The sequence below is a fragment of the Ochotona curzoniae genome, unplaced genomic scaffold, assembly GCF_017591425.1.
Source record: "Ochotona curzoniae isolate NIBS_2020 unplaced genomic scaffold, NIBS_Ocur_1.0 contig_64, whole genome shotgun sequence".
In the NCBI taxonomy this organism is placed as follows: Eukaryota; Metazoa; Chordata; class Mammalia; order Lagomorpha; family Ochotonidae; genus Ochotona; species Ochotona curzoniae.
In genome coordinates, this window is record NW_024466502.1 from 22,560,311 (window position 1) to 22,583,207 (window position 22,897).

The 22,897-nt window shown below is 38.8% G+C and overlaps 1 protein-coding gene across 1 annotated transcript; it reads left to right on the forward strand.

The window, feature by feature from the left end:
- Positions 1-493: 493 nt before the first annotated feature.
- EDNRB (endothelin receptor type B) lies at positions 494-22,549 on the forward strand. The gene is made up of 7 exons (XM_040991029.1): positions 494-973; positions 16,610-16,722; positions 16,854-17,058; positions 18,352-18,501; positions 18,911-19,044; positions 19,513-19,621; positions 22,547-22,549. The coding sequence occupies exons 1-7, from the start codon at positions 494-496 to the stop codon at positions 22,547-22,549; spliced, it is 1,194 nt and encodes a 397-aa protein (XP_040846963.1).
- Positions 22,550-22,897: the final 348 nt, after the last annotated feature.

Below are 22,897 nucleotides of genomic sequence, written 5' to 3' on the forward strand. Positions count from 1 at the left end.
CCGCCCCCTACACAGGGCAAAACACAGAGGTTTGCACGTGACCTCAGCCGCTAGGTGCCTTGATTCCTTAATGCCCACGGAGGAGCTCCGTTAGCTAAAACACTTGTCTCGTTCCCAGCACACCCTGAAGGGCTCTGAGCTGGACACAGGTTCTTCCCTCATAGATACAAAATGCCCCACTCCTTTAGATTTACCCTTTGCTGGAACATTAGGGAAGTAAAATACTGGGAGACAGGATCCAGAGGAGATTGAATGGGAAAGTGCGGGCCAGGCGCGCCAAAGTTCCCCAGTGGTGCGTCAACTTGGAAGATTTGCTTTTACTAGAGTTGGCGCACAGTAGCTCCTTGTGCTAGCGTTTGCAGAGGCGTGGTTGGGGGAGCTGACCAAAGTGTTCTGTCTTGATTTCCCGACAGGTCTGCAGGCTCTGAAAAACAAAAACAAAAACAAAACAAAACAAAAAAACTGCGGGGCGCCTACCAGAGCAGGAAGCAGCATGCGGCCTCCGCCAAGCTTGGGCGGGCGCGTCCTGGTGGCGCTGTTTTTTGCCTGCGGGGTGGCCGAGGTCTGGGCGGAGGAAAGAGGAATCTCGCTTGCTACCCCCACTCCACAGCTACTGGGGGCCAGCGAGATCCTGACGCCACTCCCTAAGACTTCCCAGCCAAGGGATTCCAACGCCAGCCTGCAGCAGTCCTCTGCACCTGCTGAAATACCCAAAGAACGGAGGCCAGAGAGAGTCCCACCGCGCACCCCTCCCCCATGCCATGCATCCATCGAGATTAAGGAAACTTTCAAATACATCAACACTGTGGTGTCCTGCCTAGTGTTCGTTCTGGGCATCATCGGGAACTCCACACTTCTGAGAATCATCTACAAGAACAAGTGCATGCGCAATGGCCCCAATATCTTGATCGCCAGCCTGGCTCTGGGAGACCTGCTGCACATCATCATTGACATCCCCATCAATGTCTACAAGGTAAATGGCACCTGCTATGCTACTATCATGGCAGCCTTAGGGGATGTGGGATAGAGCTTTCAGAAGGAGCTTCCTCAGGAAGATCCACCTGCTATAGCCATCACTTATCATTGGGACCAAATTCCCTTCCGGTCTTCAGCAGGCCTTTACTAAGCCCAAGACTGGAGTAGTCCGCAGAGGAACAGCTATAATATCACTTGGAAACTTTCTAGAAATGAGGATTATTCTGGCTCCTCTTCCCCCCAGACCTACTCAGTCAGAAACTGTGATACAGAGCCCAGTCATTTCTAGTTTAACAAGCCCTCTAGCTAATAATGATGCACTGCAAAGTTAGAGGAAAAGGAACCCTGAGGATATAATCCCCAAATTCAGCCACCTGGTTACATTCTGTCTGCTCAGGTGTGGCCCTTGGACTGGCAGTCTGGACAGCGCTTGAGGGTTCGCTGAGGCAACTAGATCAGAATCTGCATCTTGTCTAGGTGATTCATGTGAACACTGTCTTTTGCAAGTGCTGTCTTGGAGGATCCTGAAAGTAGGGTCTGGCATAGATTTTTAAGAACAAATTACCACAGGTCAGAATCGGGGTGGGTGGTGGGATGGCTGATGAGCACAACAAACACATTTTACCTAACGTAAGTGATTGCAGTTATTTATCACTAAATGTCTATGGTGCATGAACCACCACATTAGACATCTTATTTCTTTTGCTCTTTCCAACCACCCACAAGTACATATTACCTCCATTTCATAGATGACCAACAAGAAACTCAGAATTATAGAGTGACAAAGAAATCTGGAGGTCAGACCCAAATGTGCCAGATGCTAAAGTACAAACTACCTGACTCCATCCCACTGATTATTTAGGGAAAGAATCAGGGAAAACTCAAAGTTTAATGACTCTAGAAGTTCACATTATTCTGTAGTTATCAGGGACGCCCTGGAAAACAGGCACAAAGAACCAAGCAGAACATAAACACCCACACTACTTGATGACAGACTGCTGCGACATTCTGGACACTTCCCAGCCCAGTTGGCCTCAGTTTCCACAACTTCACAGTAAGCCTGTTAGTTTTCCAATTAACAGGGGAGTAAGGGGAGGTTTCCAGTGTTTAAGAAAAAATATGGAAGTTGTATATTTAAAACTCTGCTGCTCCCTCAGCAGCAGCAGCAGTAGAAAGTTACACATAAAAAGACAAAACACAAGGAAATGAGAATGCACTTTTTATATTTGCCCTGGCCTGGGTACAAGGGGTCAAAATGGGACAGAGAATGGGCCGACGTCTTAGAGGATACTTTGATTTTTCTGTGACAGGAGCAGATACCATGAAGCATATATGTCAATTCCCCTTCCTGAACCTCTGGAAATTGCAACCTCAATAGCCACATTTGGAAGGAATTCCAGACATTTCTGAGGCTTAGAGAAGAGATTCGGATTAGGATCTAGGCCCTAGAGGGAAACACTCCCAGAAATGGGGGGCTAACTTGAAAAACTCCCGCAATCCTGGATGGCAGTCACTCCTGTGAACTCTAAGGGTTTTGTTGGAGAAGCAGGGGCTGACCATCAAGTCCCTTAAGAACCATCGCATCTCCATTGATGTCAGAAGTGACCCATCTATTTCTGATAGAGTCCCATAGGTTAAGTCAGACTAATCTAACTTGGCAGAGAATTTCAAGGCAATTTATCCAAATTGAATTGAGAAATGTTGGAATACAAAGTGTTATAAGAAATTAAGAATAATAAAAAAAGGTCCCTGGCAAAAGTAAGACTGTAATCTAGTTTAACTAGATTTACAAGAGTTGTGTGTCTGTGTTCTAAGGAGATCCCAGAACACCTTACATGTGGATCACAAACAGAAAATTGTTGAAATCAGACAGCAGCTGACATGCTGCGAACAAGAGGGGTTGAAGTCATTTTTCTTTCCATGTTTTGCCTCCAGACTAGATGTAAATCAGCACTTTTAGGACCATTTTATTCTCTGCCTGGTCACATGCATTTTTTTAATAAACCAGAAAGTATCTGATCACTGGAAAGGTGACACAGGTTTCCTTTCATTTCAAATTCTTATTTCTTTTGGCTGTTACCTAATTTTCTCCAAAGCCAACCAGTCTTTAAAAGCTGTGTTGTTACTTCTGGAATAAACAAATGAGTCATTACAAATATACCCATCTAATCATCAGCTTTGGGCCATGAACAAATCTATCACAGAAAATTCGGGTTTAATGTTAAGCATGCAAACATTAAATCTTACATTGTGCCCTTTTGTTTAAATTGAGGAATAATATGATTACGATACCCTCTATTATGCTCTAGGGGCTTAGTTTAATTTATTAAATCACTGCAAGAATGCTGTGGTGAAGATATTGCTATCTCTGTTTTGAATACAGTGAAATCAGAGGCAAGCTCTGAAATTCTAAGCATGTATTTTAAATACTTTAAGTGTTGCCACTGTGCCTTTTAACTAACTCAGTACAAGGTAGTTTGGTAAACAAAGCATTTAGAATGACTTTTCAAAAAGTTTGGACATCACACTGTTAGAGAGTGATGAAACCGGGCTTGCACCCCAGTCAGCTGGTGCTGCAACCTCTGGTGCCCCCAATGCCACTGCACCAAGTACACTCAGAGACTGTACCTCCGCTCCGGAATGTTACAGGAACACACTGAAGTGCATTGCTGGTGTTACACAACACACTACCACACATGAGGATGCTGGGTGAATGTTCTTCAAAATTTAATTTGGGTTATTTAAAGATCTCTGTCTCTTAAAAACCACTTCAGATGGTCTGTAGTGTGTAATACTAAGAGTATCAGTGGATGCCATTCTAAAGGCTTTGTTTACCAAACTGCCTTGTACAGAGTTAGTTAAAAGCCACAGTTGCAACACTTAAAGTAAGTATTTAAAATACATGCTTAGAATTTCAGAGAAATACTTCCTAACAAGGATCCAAAAGTAACAGACTTGAATCTCTATTGGTTTCTAGCTTTGCTGGATGACACTGTCATTGGGATTCTAATATACACCATATATGAGGGTTCTTGAAGTCTTTCAACACCTCCATTGGTACACTAGACGCCCAGAAGCACACAAAGAGCAATATGAGTCTAGCACATTAATCTGGAGTTCAAAAGGACAAACTTCAATAAACTTGACAACCCATAGATGATCACAGCTCTTGCTGAAAGCCACCATCCTTGATGTGGCTGTGGGATGAGTGGGGCACAGAGGATTGCCATGAGAAACTAGCAGAACTTGGGAACCCACTCCAGGAGCCAGGTCCCTAGACACATTCACACTGAGTCAGTTCACTTTCCAGAACTCCTGTGTTGGAGCCAGGGATAGTATTTATATTCCTCATGGAGGGATCTGAGTGCTTAGCAAGGTGACCTGTTTAGTGGTTTCAAATACTCTTTTTAGATGCTATAAATAATAAGCTGTTTTCATCAGCTCTAGTATGTGCTACGTGACTCAGTCCCTAATGAAAAATGAGAAATTTAATCATTCAAAATGTATATTTAAAAGCTTGTATATGTGTATGTATATGACTAAACACACTATTTTTAGTGTCATAAGAATGCATAGATACTTAAGTATGTAGGTATGTGTCATAAGACCTGACATGCAATAAGGAATAAAAATAATATTAGAATGTGTGCATACATTAAAACAATACTTTAAGTTCTAACTGTTATTTTTCAACTCAGGTCAATACAATCATGACTACATATGGACTTGAACATATGTGTGGCTACTTCTCAAGGGTAAAATTCTAGAACTGGAATTACTAAATCACAGAATATATGCATTATGACTTTGATATATATTGCCAAAGTCATTGTTGCCTACTTAGTGTTAATCATTATTTTTAAATCCCTCTCTCTATATAGCTGAGGTTCTCCATAAACTTTTCAGTCATCAGGGCCAGTATTTACATGTTCAATATATACACACCAGAACCAAAAGCCAGTATTTAAATATCCAATGTTGTGGGGAATTGCTCATTATTCTCAAATTTCTTTTTATGTCTTTCCTAATACTAAAGTAAATGGGTAAAGTAGATTTCTGTTGTAGATGAAAGCCTGATATATGACTACTACATTTAGTAGCACAGATGTCAAACTTGTGTCCGTAGCAAAAGAGCAGCATTTATGTATGGATGCCATGAAGGTGTTGATACTGTGATTGGTTAATTGGCTGGTGGATTTGGTTTGGTTGGATTTGCTGGTTGTTATATTTAGCAAGACTTGACTGCAGGTTGGGGAAAAGTAAAAAATTCTTGAGAAAAGGATGAACTTTCTTGGATTTTTATTAAACAATTTGACTTTTTGTGCAATATTTACATGATTGATAACTGAGTTAATACGGTGAATTCTGAACTATAGCTTCCTTCATGATTTATTCATAAGTGAACACACTAAAAATAATGTGTCTATAAACTGTTAAGATATCAATATCATATTAACTTGTGCCATGATGATTCATATGTAATCAGATGTTTAGTGAAGGCAGAGGCCCAAAGAGATTGGGCTGACCTCCGTTGGAGTACTTCCACATTGTTTGTTATGAAGAGCTTATAGGTTGATATCGGACGTAATGCTCCTGCCAGGCCCTCTGACCCGAGTCCCCTCTCTACTTCGCTCTTCAGTTTCATTCTCCTTTCCAAAAAGGAGGCAAACATCCTCTGTACATGCTCATCTTCACTCCCATTCATTGTTTTCAAATTATTCATCAGACATCTTTTCACAGTTGCATATTACATCCCTGTTTCAGAATTCTTTATACAGGATTAGGTGTCTGTGTAGCATAAGATTACTGAATGTGTGCTGCTGAACTTTCACAGTTCTGAAAGGAAAAACTGTGGATCACTAAAATGACATAATGTGATGGAGTCCCTCTAACATTATAAGGCTGGCATGTCAAAATGTGGGTTTGCCTCACTGAAGTCACGAATGAGCTTTGAATGAAGTGACTTGGCAGGTAATCAGACATGTTCTGCTTCAGACACAGTCAGAGCTATCTGAACAAGTTCACCTTTTCCACTGTCCTCCCTACTCATACACTTGGCACATCTGTGTATAATCAGCTTTAGTCTTAGAAAAAGTTGATGGAACTCTATCAAATTTAACATTTGATACAACTTTTCAAATCAGTAAATTGAAATCTATGCCTAGATATCAACATAAGAAGTAAATGTATCATTGGGAGGAGTTTCTAACTTCTTCATAGTTTTAATATTATTTACTCTTGCTACTGGCAAAATAGCTGAGATATTTCAGTAATATTTAAAGATATTTTAACAGCAGAAACATTTTGAGTCAAAAATGAGGAACTATAATGATGAATTTAATGCAAAGAATGTTAAGTAAAACTAAGTTAGTACTTTTAAAATATTATTCTTTAAAAGAGTATTAACAAAGAATAAAAGTACTAGCTCTGTCATATTTGAAATCAACTAACAAAACGCATACCTTACCACTCATCCAGTAAAATTGCCTGGAATAGTCAACACCAAAAGCTTGAGGATAGCAATGTAATGAATAAAGTGAAAATGCAGTTAGCTTTTTCTACTCATATTTCCTCAAGTGTCCAAAATGAAAAACAGTAAGTGGAGCTTGCTTCCTTCTCTAGAAGAATACTGGTAATAACCTAATAGGCTAGCAGCAGAATTTAGATGACCCAGCAAATCAAGACTTTATATTCCCAGGTCACCGCTTCATATGCCTGCTATAGAGTCCCCTGGCAAAATGGTTGGCAACAGCTGGGCTTTGGGGGATGAATGAATGACTGTGGAACATCTTGTATTTGCTTTAAGTCAGCCTCTGGGTCACTCCATAAATCCAGAGCTCTAAAACTGGCAAGGTAATGGTAAGCCTTATCTATCACAGGCTTTGTATTTTTTTTTCCTTTGCTCACGTAAAGTCAGTTGTTTAAGACTGAAGATATTTCCATAGTTGTGCAAGAGGATAACACAGCCAAGACCCCATTGCCTCAAGGCCAGGGAGCCATGTTCTTCATTTCACAAAGGCAACCATATAAGGTCATCTCTGTGTGGCTAATATGCTATAGTTGATTATTTTTAGAGAAACATGCCAAATGCTAATAAATGATTAAATGTTTTAAAGGGTGTTGACAGATAAAGCTTGAACTGAAATAAGATTCAAAATGTAATTTATGACATGAAACATTCTCTTTGAGAACTTTGCAGAGTTGAGAAGAGGTTGGTTATATTTGGGGGTAACTAAGAATGCTGGATGGGTGCAACTAGCCAACAATTTCTTTAATTTTAGACTTCCAAAACACTTTGATTTTAGAGTTATGTCTCTTGCCCTTTAGATTCCTTGGTGTAAATATAAAAAGAAACATCCCAAATGTGATCATAGAAATCAGAGACAGGAGTGACCAAAGAGAATTACACTTGATGAGACATGTCTCAGCACAACTGGCTGAAGCATTTCTCAAACACTTTTCCTGCCTTTCTGCTCAACTTATGTTCCTTCTCATGGCTTCTGACCAGAGTTCCCTCTCTACTTCCCCCCTCACTTCCATTATCCTTTACAAAAAAGAGAAAACCATCCTCCCATTCAGCATTTTCAAAGTACATATCAGGCATCTCTCACAGTAGCTTATCACCTGTATTTCAGTATTTCATACACTGGATTAGTATTTGTATGACATGAGATTACTGAGTGTGCTTCAGTGCAGTCAGTCATCTTGAGAGACTTGCTCTGAGCTGGGAAGCTGTCAAATTCTTCAGCTGTTTTAGATACCAGGTATTCTTGGCAGATCCAGCTCAGAGTTGTGAACCTAGCAATAGCCTTCTTTGTAAATGGTGCTTCTCTTGATAGTGATATTTGATCTTTCCAGAATATGTAATGTGTTTTTGAAAGTTTTGAAGCACAAGTGGTGGATGTATCTTTAAGTTCAGATAAGAGAGCAACAATCTATTTCTTTATTAGCCTGTTATAGACACAAAAATGAATTTTATTGTTGTATTCATGGGGCAAATATGCTTATTGGAGAAGAACTTCAGTTTCTATTAAGAAATAGTTCTTAAAAACTGTGATCTATGCATTTGTTTCTCTTAAAAATTTGGTTTCAACGACTTCAATTCATCATTAGAGAGCCATTGTTGTATTTCAGTGGATCAGAAACGTCTTTCCAAAGCAGGGAAACGCTCAGTGTTCTGTGTGACTTCATGAAGCATTACTTCCAGGGACAGTGCCTTTGTCTTGCACAACTCCAGGGGGCACCACACACACTACGATTCATTTAAATGGTATCCCAGGAGGTGAGCCAGTGTTATTTCTTACCCACATTGCCCAATCTTTAAGTATTTAAGAGCATTTGAGTAGCTGCAGTGTGGAACTTATAATTTCTATTTATCCCTGAGAACATGGGTACTTAGTATACACACAGTGTACACCAGATCAAAAAAAAATTATACACATATGGCTAGCAGATTACATTGAATTTCCTTTCTATAAATGAATTTTAAAAAGAAAATTCTGATATGGAAACCCTTGACCGAGGATGCTGTATTGTAGTAAGTGCTAGCTGAAATCCAGAAACACTCTTATCTGCTACAGGAAGGTAAGATAAAAACAGAATACATCCTTTCCCAAGTCACAAAATGCAGCCACACCAGTATTTCCCTGTTTTCAATCCTACTATAAAAACATTTGTTTAGTGGCAGTCATCTGAAAGCAATGCTCACATTTCAGCATGAGGTGGAACAGACTGTCCTTTTCCCAAAATGTTGCTCATCTGCCCTCTCAAACAATCATCTCTTACAGCAACCCTGCTCACTGCATCCACCTCCACTGGATTTACCATCTTGCCCATAACTGAAATTCCCCATAGACTCTCATAAGATAGTGAGAAACTGCAGGTTCTGTTTTTTATCAGTCATTTCCTGGACAAGTTTGAGAGAGAGGGTGAGAGAGTTTTTAGTACCAATTCCAGCCTGTTTAGAAGGACAGAACTCCCAACAAGAATATAGCTCAATCCTTGTCTTCCTGGCTATGAATGTCAAGAAGACTCGGTTGATTGTACCAGAAAATACACAAACCCATAGTCAGCTCACTTCTCTAGAGTGTATACATTAGAATATGAGAATCTCACAATGGAAGTTTCATCAGAGACTATATGCCTCAAAATTATATTCATTTGTTTATTCACTCATTCATTGTGAACCAATAAGCATTAATGATTTACTGTGTCCCAGGCACTGTGGTAGGCATTACAACAGAATTTTTTTAATCAAATAACATTAAAACTCAGTATATATTATTAAGAAGAAAAAGGAAATGGTATGTACAGCTGATAAAGCAAATGAACACTTACTAGTGCAAGATGATTAATTTTGGCATTTTCTGATGTTGTACAACAGGATTCCTTTTGGCATTCATAGGAGTAAGTACATACAAGGTATTTTTTTCCATATAAAGTGATTTTTAGGTAAAAAGAAAAAAAAAATGGTAAATTCCTCATTTGGAGAGATTTCGTATTTTCAAAATATCCTTAAATGAAAGATATTTCTTTTTATTCATACTATTCATCATTTTTAATGTTTGAATAATACTTTATAAAATATTTTGTAATATAAGATTAAAAAGGTATATTTGTAGATTTTTGCATTTTATTCTTTCTCAACTAACATGAGTGATAATAAAATTGTTGCCATCCTTTAGAAACTATAACAAATAAGGTCGCATCTTTTTCTGATCTAGTTTTTATTTATTTGTTTGGTTTATCATTCAAAAAATGTGCTTGGGAAACAGGATAAGCCTTAGGGGAGAAGGGGTTAACACAAACACAGGCACTCATTTTTTCAAACCAATTCTTCAGTGTCAGTAGGACCAAACACTAACAAAGGCTATGGCATTAGATAAGACAGCATGATGTGAAAACCACTGTCACCTATGAAGTGTTTGCCAACTGGCTCATATTTATAAAAGTTATGCAATGCATATTCCACCTTAATTTTAAACAGGACCTAAAAATTTAATTTTACATAGAAACAGTATAGTATCAATATTGAACCCTAACAACACTTGCAATCAGAAAATGGGAGTTTTAAGATTTCTTTGTTTTATTTAAAATACAGATTTGCAAAGAGAGAAGAGGAGATAGAGATCTCTCATCTGTTGTTTCACTCTCCAAATGACTGCCACAGCCTGGGCTGGACCAAGCAAGCTGAAGGCCAGAGATAGGAGTGTCATCTGGCTCTCCTCTTGGTGGGCAGGGTCAATCTTCTTGGGTCAATCTTCTGCTTGGGTCTACTTGGGTTAATCTTCTGCTGTTTTCCCAGATGCCTTAGCAGGATGCAGGATTGGAAGAAGAACAGCCAGCACCCATATGGGATGCTAGCATCACAGGCAGCAGTTTAACCTGATGCACAAAAATGACACCTCCAAAAACTGATTTTCTAATACATGTTTGCTTTGTCATATGTATTTGGACCTTGCTGTTATGATTTATCATTTAGGGGCTGGTGGCAGGAAAAAGTGCTGCCCAGCATGCTACATATCATAGGGGCAAGAAATTGGGCTCCATCTGTACCATTTCTGATCCAGCACCCTACTAATGCACCTGGGAGACCAGGAGATGGCCCAAGTCTTGGGCTCCTGTTCCCCATGCAGAAGACCTAGTGAGAAAGCTCCTGGTTCCTGGCTTGTAATCAACCCACCTCTGGCCATTGTGACCATTTGGGGAATGAAGCGGCCAATGCAAGATTTTCTTTTCTGTCTCTTGTTCATTAATTCTTTCAAATAAATAAATAGATCTACTGTTTAAAACATGTATATTTAATTAAGTCCCAAGAAGAAACTAAAAATAGAAAATTAGAAATAACATCACTAATGCTTCCTCTTTCAATAAAGTAAGTTTTCTTGGCAGAAAGGAAAAATGCAAGGTTAGATTTTGAATAATAGATGTTGAATGCTGTTCTTCTTGAAAATAAATGGTGAAAAATTGATTTCTGGGGATCATAAAAATCCCTGAAGGTTTTGTCTCACTAAATTTTAAAGATAATATCTCAATTGAGAGTAATCTGTTTTGTTTGTTTTATAAAACACAGCATTTTCATGCTCAGGGCATCTTTTTGCATTAAACAAGAAATTGTTACATTTACAGTTGGAATAAGTTCCAGGAAGCAAACATTGTCCTGCCAAAAGCCATTGAGATGGCAGAGATGGACATCAGTAGTGGCATGGTTTCCATCGTGGAACATCAGGCTTTGCTGACTCTCCACAGAGCCTTCTGATTAGATGAGGCAGAGCCCGAGCTGTTTTAGATGAAGGGTATTTAGAGGCCTAGCAAAGTCAGCCTTTTTACCATCCAGTCATGCGACCAGAGGGCACGTGCTTCCTTCGCCTTCGGTGCCTTCTCAGCACTACAGCATCCAGGCATGCATTGAGTGCGCACTGCTGAAAGCTGATGAAAGTTGAGGCTCTTTTTTTCCCAGTCCTTTTCCTTTCCAAAGGATAGATTAGAAAGTTGTAATCTCTCAGTTACGATTAGGTTTCTATCTGTGTTGAACTTAAAGAACGCTGTTACAATTTTCAGTTTGTGTTTCCCTGTACACTCTGATAGCTTGGGTCAGAGGTTGGCCTGCAGGCCTCCCAGTGGTATGAAGAGCAATAATCCAATTTCTAGGCCGAGCCAAAAATAATAGTAACCACAAAACAGAGCCTGGACTTAGTGCAGAGCTCATTTTCATTGGCAAGTCTGCTTTCCCCTAAGAGGCCCAAGTATTCATTCATCTTGACTCTTCTAATGAGTGTACCTAATAATTCCAATTTTTAATGGATTTGGAAGTGATCTTAGATAGAATAAGATATTTGAAAATATCCAAATGTTTGGGCATTTTATGAATAAAATGCTTAGATTTAAGTTTCTCTGGAGAAAAACCACCAACAGGATATATAAAAATGGATGGAAGGATGGATACATTGAGAAGTCCCACATCCACCATCTGCAAGCTGGAAATCTAGGAAAGCCAGGGAGTGGTATAACTCAATCCAGGTCCAAAGAGGTATGAATCAGAAGAGCCAGTCATGGAGGCCAGAGGAAATAGGATGAGTTGTCCCAGACAACACAGGAAACCAAAGAAGCACATTGTTCCTTCCCACTTTTTTTTTTTTTCTGTTCAGACCCTCCACAGTGTAGATGATGTCCCTATCTGGGAAGGACAATGTTCTTTATTGAGTCTGTAAATCTACGTGCTAATTCCTCAGAAACACACTCACAGACTTGGGTGCCCCATAACCATAACACTGACATGAAGTCAATTCTTATACTACAAGGAAAAGATGGTTTTGCTAGATATCCTGATATTTAACTATTATTTGAAACATAGCTATGGGTTCCAAAAAAACCTAATATTTGATACAATCCTAAGGATTCTTTTTTGTAACATAAATTTCTTTGAAATTGTAAGGCAGTGTCATAGTTGTAATAAGCATTGGCTCTGTCTGTGTTCAATGTGAATCCATTACTTGAGTGACCAAGAACAAGCGGATTAGTTATATAATGAGGAGTTAAAAAATATATGCTGGAATTTAGAAGAATAAAAGCATAAACCTTCATCATCTCACACTGTGCGTCAGGAATTCAGAAATGACTTAGCTAGCTAGCCTGACTCAGGGTGGCTCGTGAGGATGCACTCAATACATTGGATGCTCCTGTAGTCACCTGAAGATTTGATGAGGCCCAGAAGAGCCTCCCATTTATATTATTGGGAAATCAGAGCCAGTGATGTACGTAAGGCCTCTGTTCTCTGCTCTGTGCAGGCTTTTCCAAGAGGGCACTGAGTGTGCTCCTGACATGCTGGCTCACCCTCCTAGAGGGAGGGGAGAACCAAGAGGAATCTGTGACACCTTCAAGGAGATAGTCCCAGGCCTCTCACATCCCTATGGTCACATTCATTTGCTTTTTCATCCCTAGAAACAGAACACTGAGTCTATAAAAGATCAATGGCAAGGGAAATTACCTTTCTCTTTTTGAAAGGAAGAGCATCAAAAATGTGTGGGTGTAAAGGAAACTGACCTTGCAAGCTAATACATTTACACGTGTCTTAGCAAGTCCTGCTGGCTACTTAACACTGTATTCGCAGAACTGTATCTATGAACTGTACTGAATCTGCTAACTTTCTAAAAAATCAAATATAAAAATAAAACATATAGTCTCTAACCCATTTGCCTAAATGCTGAGACATCCCAGGCCCAGGCCATCACTATTCTCACCACTGCTTCCTTTCTTGGCTCCTGCATCCTACGCTATTCTGTACTAAGCCTCCAGAGTGACCTTTTCAAAACACAGCTATGGGGGGGACCGTGCGGCACAAAGGTGAAGCCATTGCTTAGAACACATACGACCCATGTTGAAATGTCTGGGTTCAAGCGTCATGTCTGCTTCCAATCCAGCTTCCTGCTAAAAGCACGCCATGTAGTGCAGTAGGTGATGTCTGGAGTATTTGGGTCACCCATGTGGCACACCCAAGCTGAATTGTGGGTTCCTGGCTCTTCTAGGCATTTAGGTGAATAAACCAGTAGATAGAAAATATCTCTTCCCTGTGTCTTTATAGTTCAGCCTTTCAAATATACAAACAGAATCATACCATTTCCCTGTTCAAAACCTCGTGATGGATTCCCTCAAAAAAATTCAAATGCTCCTCCTCTCTTTAACTTTATCACCATGTGTTTAGCCTGGATTACCGCACCCCAGCTTTTTTAACCTCTTTGTTGTTACTCCAAGCTCCCCACCAGCCTTGCTCAGGCTTCACACTCTGCATTCTCTTTCCCCTGCCTAGAAGATTCTTCATGCGTCTCACTCTTACTTCAAAAGTTCCTGCTCACATGTCTTTTCTAGGTGATCTTCTTGAGAAATCTATTAAGGAAGCATCTGCATTCTTCTCATTACATCCTTAAGGGACTGTGAAAAAAATTCACAGAAAATATATACTGTGAAAAAAAAACTACAAATGGATTTCAAAATATTTTACCCCAATAAGCTTACTTTTTGATTACATTTTTCTATGAATTTTTTTCAAGTAACCCCGTAAGAAGACAATCTGTGCATTATAGTCTATTGATTATTTGTCTTTTCTTTGTCAACCTCTTTCACTAGACTGAAAGCTCCATGGTAGCAGGAAGCTTGTGTTGTTCATTTATATTTGCTTTACTTTCAGGGCGCTGTAGTCAGTGCTCAATAGGTACCTGTTACATAAATGAATGAACAGAGCTATGAGTCCGTTGATTAACCCGAAATCACAAGAAGGAAGCCAGTCTGTCCCACCCATACATTTTGATAATATATTATCTGACAGTCTTCTCTAAAAATAATAATTAGCTCAGAAGTTTTATAAATGTTGAGATTTGCGACCTGGCACAGTAGCCTAGCAGCTAAAGTCCTCGCCTTGAACATGCCAGGATCCCATATGGGCACCTGTTCTAATACTGGCAGCCCTGCTTCTCATCCAGATCCCTGCTTGTGGCCTGGGAAAGCAATGGAGACTGGCCAAAAGCCTTGGAATCCTGCACCCACATGGGAGACCCAGAAGAAGCTCCTGGCTGCTGGTTTTGGGCTGGCTCAACTCGGCTATTGCGGCCACACTTGGGGCGTGAACGATCGGATGAAAGATCTTCGTCTCTGTCTCTTCTCCTCTCTGTATATCTGCCTTTCCAGTAAAAATAAATTAAGAAAGAAAACATAAATTATGAGATTTCATAGTGAAAAAATCAGATTTGGAAGGGAGAATTGGAATTTTGCACTTGGGGGTCTGTTAGCAACCAAGTGTGTGATGTTGACTCGACCTCACAACTCCACAGGATATTCTGACCCCAGTGGCTCTTCCGTGCCTGATACCCTCCATTCTGAGTGATACAAGCAGGCCTGGTGGAAGTTTTTCGGACCCTGCCTTACATGTGTATGCAATATTACTGGTAAAATTTGTCACATATGCATGTGTAATTTTTAATGTCTAATTTAAAAATGGAATTGGCTCGGTTTTGAAACCCCAAGCCACATTCATAATGAAACACACATTTTAAGCTTTTGGTGCCATTCTAGTTATAGAACAATCAACCCATTCTGACAGATTCAGTAGACTCTTCGTTACAAGGGAAAGGGCAGAAAGACTCAATTGGGTTTCCAAATAGTTTTCACTTTTAGAAGACTATTTTTTAAAGCATGTGTTAAAAACGTAGATTTGAAATACTTTTTCTTTATTTTTGAAACCTCATGAACATTCAATCCAGATGTCTACCTAAAGTGATTTGTTTACCAATGTGGGACACACCCAATTGTCCTAGAAAAGAAAATATTTAGCTGCATTCAATAATAGATGGTTGTGTGGGTTGCCATTAAAAAAAGAGAAATACCTAGAGCAGGTGTTTGGCATAAGAGTCAAGAAGCCACTTGAGGATCCCACATCCTGTAAAGGAGTGCCTGGATTTGAGGCCCAGCTCCAGCTTTCTGCTAACACACACCCTGGGTCACAGGAGGGATGGCTCAAATTCTAGAGTCCTCCACCCATGTGGCAAATCCACATTGAGTTGTTGACTTCTGACTTTGCTGTGGCCCAGTCCCAGCTGTCTCAGGCATTTAAGGAGTGACACAACAGATGGGGGATCTCTCTCCTTGTATCTTTTTCTGTGTGCTTCCTTTTGCCAATCAGATCAATTAATAAAAACATATACGATCATACTAAAAGCCTTCATAAGAAACACCTGTATATAATGGCAAGCAATCTCTTTGCTAATTGTAAGCAAGGGGTTATATATAGAGAGAGCTTTGAGTAATTCTCAAGCATCTGTTATAGGTAAGGCACTGTTCTAGGCAGTTCCAGAATTCATATTATTTCTTATATTCTAGGGGCCCAGATGACAAACAGCAAATAAGTCAACAAGCCAGTATTTTAACATGTGCAATAAGCATTGTTAAGTACTGGGAGTAAAGAAAAAAAAATGGAGCAGGGTAAGGGTGAGGAAAAGGGCTGTGATCAGAGTGGAATACATGGGAAAGGTGAAATTTGAGGAAGACTTAAAGGAGGTAAAGGAGTTAGCCAAGAGCCAAGTGCATCTCTGAGGAATAGCCTCCCAGAACAAAGAAAGACTGGTCTGAAAGCAAACACCTCAGAGCAGGAATGTGCCTCATCTGTCCAAGAATCAGTGTGATTATTCCGAGTTGAGGAAGCTGACTATCAGAAAGAACGAGTGCATCGATACACCTGCTATTTTTCATGGAATAATATAGTCTGGTCTCCTTGGCTAAGAACTATTTATCATCTAGTTTGAATTGCTCTCTGTTGTGACTTAGCCATGGCATGGGCATTTGAGATTCAATGAAAGTCTGCAGGTTTCATTTTTTTTAAAAGAAATTTTTAAAATGCTTTGGGTTGGCTCTTCTAAGAAGGTCCTGACTCCAGGTTATTCTATAGGTATGACAAACATTCTAAATTGGCAATTTCATTGTATCCTTACACACTTCTGGTTTCATATTGCTGGTTCTTTTCAAAGAGTATGACATCAGGGAAAGGATAAGAGTTTGGATTTGTTCTCTTATATGGCATGTTAATTATTCTACATTATATGATACAGTTCAGAGGGTGTTAACAGAGCTTCATGTCTCCTCAATGCAGCTGCTTGTAGAAGACTGGCCATTTGGAGCTGAGATGTGTAAGCTGGTGCCTTTCATACAGAAGGCCTCGGTGGGCATCACCGTGCTTAGCCTGTGTGCTCTAAGCATTGACAGGTAAGAGCTCATGCCTCATCCAGATATATCCTCAATAGTATATGACTGATTGCTTCGAATTTAGAAAATAAAATATGTAATTCAATAAAATAAAGCTTTTTTAGCTTGTAAAACGTTGTTTTCATCTTTAGGTATCGAGCTGTTGCTTCTTGGAGTCGAATTAAAGGGATTGGAGTTCCCAAGTGGACAGCAGTAGAAATTGTTTTAATTTGGGTGGTTTCTGTGATTCTGGCTGTCCCTGAAGCCATAGGCTTTAAGTTGATTACACTTGACTACAAAGGAAACTATCTGAGAATCTGCATGCTTCAGCCCACTCAGAAAAGCGCCTTCATGCAGGTAAATTTTACCCTTTCTGCCCTTTCTGCTCATTCTCATAAAAATGCAGCTATGTCCCTCTTTGCCTGACTTCTGAAGAAGCTACTGATTTATGGGTGTCCTGAGGAGACAGATCCCAGGACCATGAGATAAAGGTGTGACTGATGATTCAAGCTGCAGGAAGTGAAGTTACTACTTCCCCCAGGAACCAGCTCCCTGCATCTCAGGGACACAAATAAACCAATTTCAGCCACATCATAGAATTGGTGTGAATGTATAGCTTTTCAGTCAAGAGAAACAAAAGGCCTAACTGCTACCATATTCTTCAGAAGATAACCTAGCAGGCACTAAAAAAAAAAAAAAAAAGCATGAGCAAATGTTTGGAAAGCCCCCGAATATATGTGGATTCTGAAAGGCAAGCTTACTCTCCCTTTCTGTCTTTTGCTAAAGAGAAAGCTTCCATTGCAATTAAGACATTTATTACAGAATGTTTGACCAGGAAAAGGGGAAAGAATGTAATACTGGTCTGATAAGACAGACCCCAAAGTAAAAAGCTCCAGAGAAGTTAGTGCAAACAGGTGCTGGGCTGGGCTACATATCACCAAGAATTCCTTTCTCATTCACTTATAAGAAAATTCAAGAAACTTCATGAACTGTATCTATCATGATAAGAAGCAGTGAGGAAGGACATTAACATGAAAGCCAGAAAAATTGCAGTTCCATTATTTCTTACTAGTTAAGAGGGGTGGGAGTGGAACTCACTTGTCACATAGATTTTTCTCTAATTGTGGTTTTATCAAGAGCAATAATTTTAGACATACACAAGAGCAGATATAGAATAAACAAAAAGGCCTTTTTTGTTGAAATATTTGGTAGGCTTATGCGCTAGTGAGCAAAATGGCTAGCATAGACCATTTCATATCTGTTTTTCCCATTAAGCAAATTTGCTAAAAATGTAAGTTTTTCATAAACACTAGGATGCTTTTACATATTCAGATGTGGTATTTTACACAAAGAGTACCCTAAGGATAAGTTGCTTGTGTAAAGACAAAATATTGAATTACCAAATATTTCAAGATTACACAGTTGCTTAAAACACAATTATAAAAAAAGTTTATATGAAAAGCTTATTTAAATTAGTATAGTCATTTATTTGTCAGTACATGTGGTTCATAGATTTTATGTTGTATGGTCTTTATTAAATGGTTCTCCTTCAGAAGAATGTTGTTCCTGGATGAATTTTTTTCAACGTTTGCTATGCAATATTTTCTGAAACAAAAAGTATTAATCATAAATATTCTCTCTTCTTCCTAGTTTTATAAAACAGCTAAAGATTGGTGGCTATTTAGTTTCTATTTCTGCTTACCACTGGCCATCACTGCCCTTTTTTATACTCTGATGACCTGTGAAATGTTAAGAAAGAAGAGTGGCGTGCAAATTGCTTTAAATGATCACTTAAAGCAGGTAAGACAATAAAATTATTGGATAACTTATGGTTATGATTATAATGCTGGATATGCAAATTATGCAGATGAGAAATTACAATCAGCACGTACCAGAACACATTTCCTTTTTCTTGCCCCCAGCATCATTGAATTCATAACGAATACTTTTGCATTATCTGTTTAGAGATACTCTGCATCACTAAGAGCATCTAGAGAGAATCATAATGCCCTAACAATGAATTTTTAATCATTTTAGTTCTCATTCTCATTCATTTTTCTATGTCAAGCTGAGTGTTCTGAAATTTTACAAATGCCATTGAGTTTGCATAAACAATATGAACTATTCTGTCAGGGATGAGAGGACACTGTGACCCAGTGAGCATCTTTCCAAGGTCTGACTGCCTTTTGCTTCCCCCCACGCCCCCCAGAGACGGGAAGTGGCCAAAACCGTGTTTTGCCTGGTGCTTGTGTTTGCCCTCTGCTGGTTGCCCCTCCACCTCAGCAGGATCTTAAAGCTCACTCTGTATGATGAGAACGACCCCAACCGATGCGAGCTTCTGAGGTAAGAAAGGCACACCGGAAATCATGCTGTAAATCAGGGCCATCAGAAGTGATTCCATCCATCCCTTTCATGAGCAGAAAAGCAGTAACGGAGAGAAATTCAGACTCCAAATTTTCCCCTTCTCTCCTACTTTACAGGAAGGGGTGCAGGAAACCTAAGGGAACCCTGGGAACACAGAGGCAGAATTGTAAAGGAGAAGTGAGTGGCAAAATAGAAAGATCAAGTTAGGGTCTTCTTTGCTCTGTGTAAATCCCTTCTTTTTGGCCCTCTTCAGTAATGGGATTTCATTTTCAAAGACAGATTTGGGCACCAGAGGAAGCAATCGGAAAGCAGTTCAGATCACAGTGACCAAGAATGAGCTAGAGGCCGCTGGGAGATTCCCCTTAGATATGGGTAATTTTTATTTGCAATGAATGTGTGCCCATAGCAACACTTTGCACAGACATGTTTGGGTCTATTGTTTTGTAGTTTCTTGTTGGTATTGGACTACATTGGCATCAACATGGCCTCCGTGAATTCCTGCATTAATCCAATTGCTCTCTATCTGGTGAGCAAAAGATTCAAAAACTGCTTTAAGGTAAGAGGGCAATATTCCACAATACAAGTCCTTCTGTATCATAACATCAAACGCCTTCATAACGAGAAACATTTCTATCCACAGATATCTACCAACTTGCTTTCTAGACTCCTCTTGCACTGAATAATGGGTGCTTTTCTAAAATATGACTTTCACTTATGAATCACTAATCAGTTTCTGCCTATGAATCTCCATCAGTCACTCCCAACTGCCGCAGCCAATTACATGAGCAAGAGGATTGCTCAGAAAAAGAGTAAAATTACAGGCACTGATATGACAGTTGCTACATGATAAGAGTCAAATATAAATCCATCATTCCTACATTTTGGTAGATTTTGGGCTACCCAACTACAATTTGTATTGTGAATAAGTTAGACCCTTTTTCACTTGGAGTCTGAAAAATAGCAAGTTAAACACATTTGTTTTAAGTTCTATCTCCTTTTTTAAAAATAGTAGAGACCTGCCTCATTATTTTCCATCCACCTGCTTTGGATCATAGTGCCTCTCCATGCATTCTCTGCTTCAGCAATCTAATACACAAACTTCCTGTGTGAAGAGAAAACACTGCATTGTGAAATATCTTAAATAGGATCACTTTGGTTACAAAGAGTAGGCAAAGAATAACTGAGTCTTTAAAGCCAGAAAATTTTGTTGAAATCAACTGCCTTATTTTTCAGAACCAAACTAGTAGAGCTCCCATTTTCTTATTTGCATAGTTTCTCATATAATAAATGGGATAAAATAAGATTTGGATTTTATAAGATCCAAGAGAAAATCTTGATGAACAAAATTGAGATGTTTGTACACATAATAGTTTTATTGGGTAACAATATTAGAAAGTCCTGCATAATTTTAACTGTATACCTGGAAGAGTATACAATAACGTTAAATTCATTGCTGCAAAAAGGTGTTTATGATACTTTCAAACGAGATAAAGATAATGCATTCATAGTATAATACAATTGAATATGTGATACACAAACACATGCACTGTCATAATGTGATAATATTTCTATTTGTATAAAAGCATCTTGACTGATGTACTTTTGAAATATTAAGAGCATTTATCAAGTAATCAAGAGTAAACACCAAGAGTTAAGATTTCTGTTGGTAAGGCTTATTTATTATGTAGATTTTTCTTCTCTATTTTTTTTAGTGGAAAAAAATCTATTTTCTAGTGGAAAAAATCCTATCATATAATACCTATACAATTAAATCTTTTCAAGGAGAAAAATAAGACATGGAAGAAAGGTTCTACCAACTCCTAATCATGCAATGAAATACTGAACCTCAGAAAGTAACAAGAGTTGTATTAGGGTGAATAATGCTGACATATAATGAGTTACTTTATTTTGTACAGTCATGCTTATGTTGCTGGTGCCAGTCATTTGAAGAAAAACAATCCTTGGAGGAAAAGCAGTCCTGCCTGAAGTTCAAAGCTAATGACCATGGATATGACAACTTCCGTTCCAGTAATAAATACAGCTCATCTTGAAAAAAGGATTAATGAGAACTCACTTAAACAAAATGAAACGCATCCCCCCAAAATGTATATTTGCACAAAACAATGTAGGTGGTGTAACAGTGATTATTAAAACACTCAAAGATACACATGACATGTTATGAGCTGTTCACATGAGAGGAAATGCAGTGAGAATTAAGAAAGTCTCATTGTGAAAGCACTTAATCTCTACCATGAGCACTTCAGCATAGCTCTTAATAACTTCTAGTAAATTTATTTACCACTTATATTTTAAAAGGAGCTAACTCAGATTTCCTACTAAAGCAGTTTATTTTTTTTAATCCATGTGATCTGATACAATGAAAAATGTCAGTATGATGCAGAATTTTGAAGTGGAATTTAATTTAAAGTTTCAAAAATTCTTTTAAAAGCTTCTATTGTCACATCATTGATCAGTCCGTAATTAGAAACAAAATATGAGAGTGGTTCAGTTGGTACATTTTTAGGATGTTGGAAATATTTAAACATTCAGGATAGAGTAACAGAAAGGGGTCAAGACGAAGTTCTTAAAAAAATCATTATACTCTATATTCAGAACAGATGGAATATTGTAAACAAAGACAGAGAAAGGAGGTTTAAAATGTTTTCCCAGAAGACTTCCCTGGAATTTAGCACTCACAATCTCTACAAGAAAAGCACTACCTACGATGCTTTTCAGATTTATTAAAATATTCTTTTAACAGTGTAGTGTAAACTGTTTTGTATCATCATCTGTAAATATTTAGCTGTATACGCTGCATCCAGATGGTTAAACAGTAGGCAGGCCCGATTGTTCAGTGCTCTGCAATGGAGAGATGTCAGTGACCCCAAAAAGGACAGAATGTGAATTGCCTGGTGCAATGTCCACATGGCAAATAAGCAGGTGCCTCCCCTGTGTTAAAATGGTCTCTAGCATAAGTATAACATAACTACAGTAAGACTTTTTAAAATCACACCGATTAGTTTATTGAACAGCAACCGCAAGACTTACTAACTTTGATATTATTTTTGTAAATAATTGACAAGTGTTATTGATATGGTGCTTTTCTAACATGTAGAGGCAAAACTGATTTTTGAGATCATCAGAACTTTATTGTACTTTATGAATTCTTGCCTAATTTTTAATCTGCTCAGCAAAGCATATTGGTTTAACTTGGGATGAAATGTGTCTGAAAGGATGCAAAAGAGAAACTTGAAGAAGGAAGGAACGAGGTGGGGTGAAAGGAAAGCTCTGGGGACCAATTCCCATTCTTAGCCTGACATTCATTCGTCATTACCCCGTCATTTCAATTCTAAAGGTCCTGATTCTGTTCCAGCAAAACACAGCAGAATGTTCTCGGAGTGACTTTGGGAACAAATGGGGCCCAAGAGCTTTAGCTCTGTCTTAAAATATGACAGAATTTTTACTTTTTTTTTTCTTTTAGTAAGCCAGGCCACATGTTGGAAATAATCTAGCCCTATTATTCACTGCCAGCATCTAATGTGATGATTCAGTAAACCAAACCCCCAAACATTTGACCCACAAGAAAAGATGATTGTTAATTTACATGCCATGTGGATTCCACTTGAAAATCACTCACAAACTTGAATCACAATTGCTTCCATTTTTTCAGACGCCTGTCATCAGAAAAGATGTTGCAGACTTTCAGTTTTAAACTACTGTATACCGCTAATGTTTTCACAATGTAATGTATCTTTCCTTGTTCCTACTTGAGTCTTAAATCACTTAGGTTACCATGTACTGGATTGCAACATCCTAAGGCTCCTCTCATTTG